At 34.9% G+C, this 12,083-nt stretch overlaps 1 protein-coding gene across 6 annotated transcripts in view; it reads right to left on the bottom strand.

Moving 5' to 3' along the window:
* Positions 1–11,769, bottom strand: part of LOC135226565 (AT-rich interactive domain-containing protein 3C-like) — a 337,603-nt gene extending 325,834 nt beyond the window's left edge. For 3 of the 6 annotated variants that reach the window (XM_064266245.1, XM_064266246.1, XM_064266243.1), the window contains exon 1: positions 11,580–11,769. In XM_064266245.1, the coding sequence (XP_064122315.1) occupies positions 11,580–11,615 (36 nt within the window). In that variant the 5' untranslated portion in view covers positions 11,616–11,769. Of the gene's footprint in view, positions 1–11,208; positions 11,371–11,579 lie in introns of those variants that run through there. The other 3 variants (XM_064266248.1, XM_064266244.1, XM_064266247.1) reach the window with 2 other exon arrangements.
* Between the last annotated feature and the right edge of the window lie 314 nt (positions 11,770–12,083).

The following is a 12,083-nucleotide window of genomic DNA, read 5'->3' on the forward strand; positions in this document are numbered from 1 at the left end:
TATATATATATATATTATATATATTATGCATATTGTATATATTCTATATATAATTAAAATTAATAATAAAATATAATATATATAGATCTATGATATAAATATATATCATTAATATATATATGATATGATATATATATATAATAATAAGCAATATTACACAATTACCTCAACTTCTCCCCTTCCTCACTCGTTTGGAATATGCCTTTAATTATAAATCCTGAATTGCAACTGGAAACAACAGAAGGCAGAATCCGTCCCCTTCCGTGGCTGAACAAGAACAATCGCGTTTACCATTAAATTACTTTACTGTGCTTCAAAAGCTTTTGCTGACGACTATCAAAAACAACATTGTATTCGAACCTTTGAGCCAATATCACACCTCCTGCATGTGATGAAAACTTTGTTAGCTAATCAAGCTAAGTCGTACATTCAGCTATGAAAAATCACGTAATAATAATAATACGGGCCATTTCATTACAGTTCAATTTACTTAAATGTCACGTATTTATGTTTCTCACGACGTCACTCATATAAAAACAAAAATTGAAAATATATATATATATGACTATATCTACTATATATATATATATATATACATATATATACATATATAGAATATGTAATATATATATATATATATTATATAATATATTATATAATATAATATATATATAGTATAATATATATATATATAATGTATAATGTTATATATTATATATATATATTAAATATATATACTACTATATGATATATATAGTATATATATATATATATATATATATATATATATATATATATATATATATATCTGCGGACACTGATGGGCAAAGCTCTCCAGCTACTCAAACATCATTCCAGGGATCTGCGCATTAAAAGATTCGGCAGATTTGTCAAGCCCCAACTCTTAAGACCTAAAATGCAGTTACAGAAAGATGACGACTACTCGGCCTCCTGAGACGCTCCGTCGCGCCTATTCAATTCGGTCTTCACCACCAGATGGGTCAGCTGTAGATTCCCGGCGTCGATGACCAAAGCCATTGCGAGGCTAGATAAACAAATCAAATGAGGTGAGGCAAAAGTGTCGGTCGTCATAATTAGCCCATCAGCACTATTAAAATTATCTGCGTATTACTTTCCTTGTAGCATCATACCTACTTCGGTTATTTTGCCTATTAGATGAGTTTATGTATCATTCAGTAAGTATTCAAAGCACTCTCCCACACAAATATACATATGTGTTGTGTGTATGTGTGTGTTGTGTGCCCCAATGTAAAACGTAAGTGCGCTTCCATGTATATTTTGTATATTTATTTTCTTCGGAACGGGAAACAGCGAATGAGGACGAATAACCAACCAAATTCAATTATTCGTCTGTTTTTTTTTTTTCTTTACGCAACGCTGTGCTACACGTGACGCTTGCGTGACAATGTACTAATAAGAGTGGCCGCCAAGGTTAGGTTAGGTAGGGCAGTCATAGGGGAGGTTAAGAGGGGGTGGGTCCAGGGGGGCAAAATTCGTGTGGCAATTCTATGGACTAATTAATTCGTGTAAACCGGCGGCGCAACATTCAAGTCGGGTAAACTGCTGCTGTCACTAGTAAGCTTCCTGTGGGTTGGGTATTTCTTTCTAGCAGCGACAGTGACCTTTTAGTTTCTCGACTCTCAGCGGCATTTTGGGCACCCTTAGCACAGCGAGACTTAATCCAAGAAAGAGATCAATGTAGGTCCTCTTCTTTCCTCTTCAATCCCCACCCATGAGGGTGGAGGGATACCGTTGAGGTCAAAAGGGAGCTGCATGGCCGTGAAGCCTCCGTCTGATAAGTTTCACTATATATATTCATTCGCTATTTTGCGGTCATTCCTTACGTATGTGTCTCCACTAGTCTTGTGAGTCAGCAAAATAGACGACGACAGATCATGAGTCGATATAATGCTAAATATCGGTATAAACATGATTCGTGGCTTCCAACGCAACAAAGAAGAAGGCTTCTCCAAGAAATTGTTGCTAGGTGGCCACAGAAATGAAATGTCAAGCAGAGCAATTCGGCATCCAACACTGTCAAAAGACCCACCCGGAGAAGCTTTGACCCTCCAAGCTTTGACCCAACTCTCGGCATTATGATGTACAACTGCGCCCTACGATGAACTCCAGTACCACTGGACTGTAAATATCATGCATTCCTTTCATTAATAGATTATCTTGTAAAGAAACAAAAGTAAATCACACACCCTCCACACACAAAAATAATAGAATGAAATAATGATGCAATTAAAAATGTCATTAGTTAATCCAAGCCACTCAACAAGAAATGGCAAACACCTCCTCTGCCGAAAGCGCCCGTGCTGGGGTGCCAATGAGGAAACTGCAAAATTAACGCCAGCAGATATCAGAAAACGTTTGCATCAAGAGGATTCAATTAACTGATTAAGTCAACGTCTAATTACAAAATTACCTTATGAAAACTTTTGTTTAAAACTTAATAAATACTATCATATTTTATACTGGAGCAGATAACAGTTTTATGCTGCTCAAGACCTGCTCACTTGAAGGCAGTTGGTGTATACCATTTACCGAAATGTACCCTTGTTTAGGAATCGACATTATTCATCACAATGTACCTATAGCTGACGTTAAAAGCTAAATTTATGTGATACACATCTACTGATGTCACTGAATTGATGGAAAACAACAGAAGGCGGAAGGAATGGGGTCTAGTCACTACCTCAAAATAAAGCCAAAGTGAAACACGAAGAATATTAAGAACCAAAATTAACAATTTCCTTGTTGGTGTTGACGAATAAAATCAGACATGTTGGGCTCCCAATGCCTTCATTAAAATGAGTTCTTTTGTATGTTAAGGATTTATAATAAGGTCTTCCTTATTCATCAACTACTGGATCTTCAAAGTAACATGATTAAAATGACCCCTTTTTTTATACATTATTTTTTTTTTTTTACTTTCTCGGGAAAGTCACTGAATCATTTTTTTATACTATGTATTGCAATGTGGGGAAAACAATATTTTATGTCTACAGCGTTCATGAGAATAGTAATCACCTGAGCTCTATTGATAACGTTCCTGTCTAAAGGAAATTTATCATCAGTTTGGAATTTTTACTGTACCCATGTTTATATATCTCATTATGAAAATATTCCTAAAAAAAGTGAGGTCATCATTTTAGCATATTCAGTATCTGACCCTTTGTATTCAAGTATTTATCAAAGCACTTTTGGGTTCCTCACTGACCTACGTTAACCACATCCATGCCAGTGACATTAATAGAAACTTATAATAAGGATTTTTTTTTTGTTGCAGTTAATTTCCATAGCATTGGCTTCAATAAATTTCAGCCCTTTGTCTTTATACCTGACTTATATTTCCCCTATTAATTATAAAAAAATCAAAATCATATTAGTAGCAAAATTCTTATATTTTATCATAACCCATGATAATTCACCAGTGTACGTATATACTATACTAGACAATATATTATACCAGAATAATTCCTTGTGGAATTCCTAATGACAGCTTATTTAATGAACGTTATATATAATTTTTAAAATGCATTTTCTGCCGATGAATTATCTGGCATTATTTTACAAACTTCACGACGCACGACAGTTTCCGTGAAGGAAATATGAAAATAAAAACCAAATCAATCAAGTCCTAAGTAAGACAACAAATCACCTTAAATATCAATGCCTGACTGATTACTTTTCGGTAACTGGCATCACGACAGCTTCGGTCACTGCTGCCGCCCCTGTCAGCATATAAAAGCACTTAAGTTACGAACAATACACAAATCACAGTGGTTGAAATAATGTGATCGGACAAACGACAACGAACACCTCACTTTCAAGTGAATACAAAAACGGCACATAAATGCATTTTGCCGCTTGTTTGGTTATCAAACTATAATCGTAATGCTGACGGCAACACAAAAGACAAAATAACAATTTCCGTTCTTTCACAAAAGCTTCGACAAATTCATTTTCCGGAACCTAAATCTACCAACGGCGCGATGTTCACGATCGGGCGAGGTAGCACAAACGGCCACATACTGCGCATATTGGTGCATATTTCTACACCTTCGATTTGCACTACATACCTGCCCACAATTGCTTTCAAAACCCAAAGAACTTATTGCATGCACAGGAATGACGAGCTGGAAAACACTACATCTGGTGGGTCCATTTTTAATGACATCCTGGAAGCGCTGAGTGCGCCAGAAAACACTGCTATGCATAGAGTAAACATAAACAAACCGGGAGAACACATACCATTTGAATTACAAAAATATGTCAAAGCTATACTAATCATTGTTTCTTTTCACACCATTCTTGTGGATTAATTGTCATTAATTATTTCTCCGTCTCCAGCAAGATTACAATTCATATGTATATGTATATGTGTATATGTATATATATATATATATATATATATATATAATATATATATATATATACACATCCTCATCATATCATACGCCTTCTTTAGAAGAGGTAGATGGTGTTCCACTTTTTACGTTCTATAACACTGAATATGTTTCCTCGGCTTTTAACATTATTAACAAAGGTAAAGTAAAACGCAAACCTCCTAAACCATCTTACTAAACAAACTGCAGCATAGTTTATCACAAGAACAAAACACCTAATTTATCCAACGAGTAGAAATAAGTCAGTCTTCATCCGAATACTTTCCGTTGTAGAAAACAGACTAGACACACGATACAAAACATGCACAGACCATTTTACAATTTTGTCTGAAAATTCCATGAATATTTGAAAATTAACTAAACACACACATATATATACATATATAAGTAACACCTACATCCGTTCATCCTTAAAAGAAATATTCGTATACGAAAATTTATATATATATATATAATTAATAATTAAATGTATATGAATATATATATATATATATATATATATATATATATATATTGAATATATATATATTATACATATATATAGATAGATATATATTATATATATATATATATATATATATATATATATATATATATATATATTATGATATATATAATATTATATATATATAAATAATAATATATATATATATATATATATTATATATTATATATATATAATATTATTAATATTAATATCTATGATATATCTATATAATCATATATATATCTATGTATATATATATATATACATTATATACATATATACATATATATATCTAATATAATATATATTATATATATATATATACATATACATACATATACACAACAAGCAATGCATTGTTATACAAAATGGCCTAAAGACAATATTTTGTAGCTTCTTAATGCTTTTCCTTATTTTCGTATTATAAATAAGAACATACAAGGGAAGAAAGTTATATCCAAAACTGGAAATAAAACTATAGGTTTGAAAGTGATAAGTCATCAAAGAAAATCTCCTGAATCACAGCACCAGTTCACTTCACTACCACTTATTTCAAGTTCCCGTCGAGGAAAAAGCAACTGCTAAAAACCGTACGAGGAATGTATTACCCAAACCTACGCGTATGACTCGATATGCCCTCCAATAGTTCATGAAATCAAAAAGACTTCCAAAGGGTCTATCTTCCAATTCGATGGAAAATACTGAATACACCAAAGAAAACATGGAAATGCAAGGAGTCATATTCAGCATTAAAACCACAGAGTTAAAATGTGCAGTACAGATGATCTCTTTCCCCCCCTCTTTAAAAGGAAATACCAGGAGGAGTAGTCAGTCACTAGGCCTACTGTGCGTAATCGAGGGGTGTCAGTTTATGCCTAACCGGTTAAAGGCCCTACAAACATAAACGCTACCTGTAATACGAGGCTCCAACTTTTCCATCGTTCCCTGCTACTTTTCCTCAGTACCACCATAGGTTACGCGTACGAAAAACTACCATCCAATACAAGGGAATTGTATCTATATAACAAAATGACGAGCCGTCGATAAGAACAGTCGTCAGCGGCGCTATTTGCTCCAAATTCCTGGCATTTCTCGCTCCACGAGCTCTCTCAAACATGACCCGCGCAAGGGGTGAGTAGGAGAGAGGTGGCGGAGAGGCTGGCAAGCGGCGACCCACCCAATGGCCAAACGAAAACTATCTCGAAATTGCCGGTCATTTTTACTCTCATCGTGGAATATACTGCGCTGGAAAATGCACTGAATCTATATACTACACTAGAAAAAGAAACGAGTAGCAGGAGAGCGGGAAACTGAACAGCCAACTTTTAAACAGACAGAAAACCACCGATTTGGGAGGAATACTATTACCGATTCTAAGAAGATGCACGTGGATGGAATCTTGACCATTAATAGCATTCGTATCACTGTAACCTTAAATGACCGACCACACGAAACAACACACCGCTGAACTGGAAGGGCCTTGCTCTACGTCACTCAGTCCTGACATCGACAGAGCTTCAAACGCTCACACACTCACATGAAGCTGACACCCGCAGTGCCTCCTGAGACGAATCATTTCTTTCGGAATTGGGACACCTACCTCTTCACTTCCGACAAAATTATCAAGTGATTTCGACCAGTAAACAATATGACATGTATTACAAAAAACCGAAGACGACGGTCGTTATTTATTTATACCTGAAATCGTCTGTATCGTTAATAATGCATTTAGACGTATATGAGACTCCAGCGCTGACTACCACTTTCAATGGAAACCGTAAGCACTTCAGAGTTTTATAGAGTGGTCTTGGTGTATGCATAAGGGTTCTATCAGGATAATATCTGTCAAATACTATGAAATAGGAAACTGACAAAAAATCAGCAGAAGATTCAACGTTCCAAAACAGAGCAAATGTAGCGCACACTTCTTCGCTAATTAGCAGTGCAATGCTTCTCTTAACTTCACTAGCTAGGAACCGCATATAAAACACAAATGAAATATATTTCAATAAAAACAAACGGAGGGCATCACTCGTTGCTGTAAGCTGAACTTGCATATTACAGTAAAATCACTCGCTAAATCCATGAAAATCATTACTTTCTGGAAATCTTACACAGATACTACTGGAAGACTGTTTCGGTTACCTAAAATGATTGCCACATCCTTTCATTATGTCACTTTGCTAGTCAATCCTACAATGAAATCAAACGCATGGTCGATGGCAAACGACCTCTGATCAGTTATAAAATGTCAACATCTACAGGGTGTGATTTTACTCATGATTTTTTCGGGTCAAAATATTGCAAATGACAGACTAGTTTATTTTAAACAAAAACACGTTCACCTTCTTCGACGCTTTGGATGTTAATAATATTACACTGCTCGTACGCAAGGCAAGGGGTATAATTGTTATTTTTCCTTGTGCGAAGGTGCTGGCTGATCTAATTATTACTACGATGAACCTGACAAGTAATGTATGAAGGCTTGTGTATTGACCACAACTTTTCACGAAAAAACCAAGAGGAAAGAATGATATATTTCCTCTTGCTTACATCACCGGTAGCCAAGCCTCTTTGATATTCTTTTCATAGGTAAATATGCAATGGGACAATTATTTTTTAAACATTCATTGTAAGTTGTTTTTATAGTTCCTCATTCAAAATATCAACTGATATAAAAACTGCTTTTATTATTGAAAATTATTTCTGTAAATATACTAAGCATCGTTCATATTTATATAAACCTTGATAACATATTTGAAAAATAAAAATTCATGGAAAATTTATTTGCTCCCCTTACAAGAACGAGCACTTTTGCCAAAGCTTGAAATAATAATAATAATAATAATAATAATAATAATAATAATAATAATAATGAATTAATTAGTTCGCAACAGGAGACATATCTTTAACGCTTATTATGGAGGAACGCGGGAGCCATAAATGTCAATTTGGGCAATAGAGCCCAAGGCATTTCGTGGACGCAGACATCAAGTTAACACTACATGATAGACAGGAAACTTTTTCAGTCAGAATTACGAACCTTTGGGCACTCTACGCGCGTTATTGAACCACCAAAGTGGACAAAATAATGTTTTTATATTCAGACTACAATCAACTGGGTATGAAACAACCAAAGAAGAATTCTGGACAAAACTCGACCGTCAAATAGAAATTGTTCGATGAAATTAAATCACTTAAGGAATCATAACAACAACTTACTGTTTAATAAAAAAAAATTGCTTTCATAAGGATATTATTATTTTATTATATTATTCACACGAAACAAGGGTTTAGATTATAAAAAAAGTTATACACTGTCACATGTATGAAACCTGAATCTCTTATATTTTTGAAGATATATATATATATATATATATATATATATATATATATATATCTTCAAAAATATAAGAGATTGAGGTTATATATATATATAATTATATATATATATATATTTATTTATATTATTTATAATTATATATATTATATATATCTATATTATATATATATATAATATATTATATATATATATTTTATACATATAAATTATATTATATATATAATATAAAAAAAAAATATATTAAATATATATAATATATATTTATATATATATAATAATAGCTATATATACATATATATATATATATATATATATATATACATATATATATATATATATCTATATATCTATATATAATACATATAATATATATATATATAATATAGTATATATGCTTAATTTTATATATAATATATATATATATATATATATGCTCGTATATATACATAATATATATATATATAATATATATGCTCGTATATATAATATAATATATATATATACCTATATATAATATAATTAATACTTACACATTTATAAAAAAAATATTTCTTCAGATTCTTGACGAGACATTTACCGTCTTCTATGTCCTATATGTACCAAATACTAAACGATTATTTGTATAATATATTACATTAATGTCATAAAGGAAACATATTAATATGTGGACTATATATCCATATTGTGCGTGAATATATATATAATATAAATATATATAAATATATATATATAATATATGTATATATATATATGTAAATATATAATATATATTCTTCCGTCTCTAAAAACACCATAAACAAAATTCGACTAGAAGGAAGTCACAATCGTCGCCTCATGAAAAACTCCCCTAGTCATAAGTAATTGTAATAATCACAATGCCTGTCATGTATCAACCCCTAAAATTTCCTGAGAGAGAGAGAGAGAGAGAGAGAGAGAAGAGAGAGAGAGAGAGATATGCCCTGAACTCTTGCTATATGGCCGTCCAAGGGTATGAAAAAGATGAGCCGAGGCGAGCCTTCTAATTGTTGGATGGGCTGTAAAATGGCACGTTTGGGACACCATGGATGATGTACGCCCCCTCCCCAACCCCACACCGTTCCCCGTCCTATTTATAACTAGGTTCCAATTTATCCCCAAGTTTTCAGATCTGTATAGAAATCTTACGATTTTCTCAGGGAAATATTTGTGATAATAGGTTTTCATTTCTTCGCTTCCACGGTCTTGGACATGAACACTTCCTGGTTCTTATCATGTTACCATAATTCCTCAGATGGTACCTGACGATGAACAAGTTACTCTGTGCATGCCGGCAGCTGAGATACCCCCCAAAAAAACTTATGATTCCTACATCGCAAGTAAATCCACTAAATTCGAAAGGAAAATGTGGAGCTTAGAATAGCACAGAGAAACCGATTTCAAAAACCGAATATCTACTATTATTAAGTCAATGCCAGGAAGCGACCACAATTAACTGCAAGTCCAGCAAATTCAATATCAGCATTCCACAAGGAAATATGACGCTGCTGTCATAAGGACTGCACAAAAAGTAAATAAAGGTAAGCAGGCAGGCCAAAAATCTCCGCGGAACACACAAAAGTAGGATCTCGATGCTCATAACATTTTCTCCTTTTTACTTGGACCAATATTGTAATTGTAGTAGCAGAAGCGGGAGGAGGAGGAGGAGGAGGAGGAGGAGGAGGAGGAGGAGGAGGAGGAAGGAGGAGGAGGTAGTCGTTTTATCTGATAAAAATAAGGATAAGGGGAATGAGCCGGTATCTGGTGGTCTACTGGGTGGGAGGTTAATGGACGGGGGAGGGATGGAGGGAGGAAGGGAGAGGAGGCGGGAGAGGGGGTTGAAATGGGCCTACACATCTATCACCTTATCAGGACCTATGCGAAGGGAGTCTGACACCCATAAAACGGCGTATTTATGTCATACTCTCTGGTTCTTCCGTACCATAAAGACATTGACAACATTTCTCCACAGTTTTTACTGCTTTGGTCCGATTCCTTCCAGAGGAGATATGGATGAAATTTATGGGAACTATTGTTTGTCCATTAGTTAAAGAATAAAATTCTGTTAGGCGCCACGGAATGAGAGTACGCTATATGCTTTAGTAACAAATTATCCTCAGCAAACGAAACACAACGAAATCATTCCCAAGTCATTCTGAAGGACACCGAATGAGCCCAAAAATGTAAAAGCAATGCTGTGGTTTACAATGTCTGCTCGTACGTTACGATCAATTTCACGTGTTATGTATATAAAACACACGCAAGCAAGTCATTCCGTAGAAATTTAAGAAATATGACAGAATAAAAAGCAAGAAAAAACACGCTTAAGGTTACGTAATCATCAATCGTAAATACACTTTCCAACTGTCAAATATAGTAAATGCGTCTTAGTGTAGGCTTGTTGCAAGTTGAGAGTACACAACACATTTATCCATGTAAATGTAAATATTATACATTAATATTTGTTCGTCCTCCCTCTCTCCACTTTACAAACAAAATTTTAAAATTATTTTGTCAAAAAAATCTGTCACCGCAATCATAAACGTCAATCCCTCTAACAAAAAACAAAACAAAAATATTTTTATGATGTCTTACTAAAAGCAACTGACCCCATTTTGATAATTTTTCAGCCTTTCAGGCTATTACCTTGAATGGCTATATATATAAGTACAAGTTAACATGCCATTCTGAATTATGCAACGATAATGAGAGATCTATAATCGGATGGCATTATCCGATACCGGTCAACCATGTCCTCGCGTTGAACACAAACTACACAAGAGTTGAACAAATAAATAGCAGCTTTTCAATCACTGATCTCACTACGAGCACCTGACAGGGGCCCTCATCTGTTTCTCTTAGGCCTATCAGAACGTGGTGCTTGCACGACACTTCAAATGCCCATGACAACACATTGTTTCAATTACCTGTCAAACATCTGACCCTGCTACTACGTTTGACTTTGCACATCACCTACTTGGCCATGCGAAGAGCAACGAAATTCGGCTGACATTCTTCGCATGGCCAAAGCACCAATGCTTGTTTTCCAAAAGCAACTCTGCACGTTCGACGGCCAAAACAGTCTGCAACGGACACTTCGAACGAAAAGCTGCAAAGACACAAAGCCTACAAACCCCCGCCTCGCATCATCACACCCACGTGGGCCTCCTACAAGAATGTAGACAATTTCGCAACCAAAACAATGCCGTTGGGTTCCCTTGTGTTTCTTAGCCGCTCATTCTCCGACAGCGATATTTTTCCCATCGCAAATTAGACACTCGTCTCCTAAGGCACTCACCATACGGCCGTCCTCTTCTATTTCTGGATGTTCCATCTGGTAAACAGGGATGGGATCTCTGTTTTTGACCCGAATTTTGACGGTTTTCTGATCACCACCACCAACAATTTTATCGATCGACAGGGTACCCAGAATCGACAATCAAACACCCTTCTTCCACCGACAACGGATTCACAACTGACTGAAAACGTGCGAGGGAAGCGAGACCTGTGAACGTTGCCAGATGCCGCCAAATGGTATAACGTCGATATCAAGCGTGATTGCCGCCCATCACATTTCACCATCGAACGACGGCATTGGCCAGGTTCTGTCTAACTGCCACTTCCAACAGTTCATAGATTCACGTCGATCGCTTCCAATTCTTCCATTTCTCATCCACGAGGTTTATTTCCTTTGATTAATTCAACATTAAACTGTTCAGTATGGGATGATAATAGGGCTGGCAACCAATCGGTGGGCGAGACAGGGTGGGTGTGGGGATGAGGGCGTGGTTATCACAGTGGG

Source organism: Macrobrachium nipponense, chromosome 14 (genome assembly GCF_015104395.2).
Source record: "Macrobrachium nipponense isolate FS-2020 chromosome 14, ASM1510439v2, whole genome shotgun sequence".
In the NCBI taxonomy this organism is placed as follows: Eukaryota; Metazoa; Arthropoda; class Malacostraca; order Decapoda; family Palaemonidae; genus Macrobrachium; species Macrobrachium nipponense.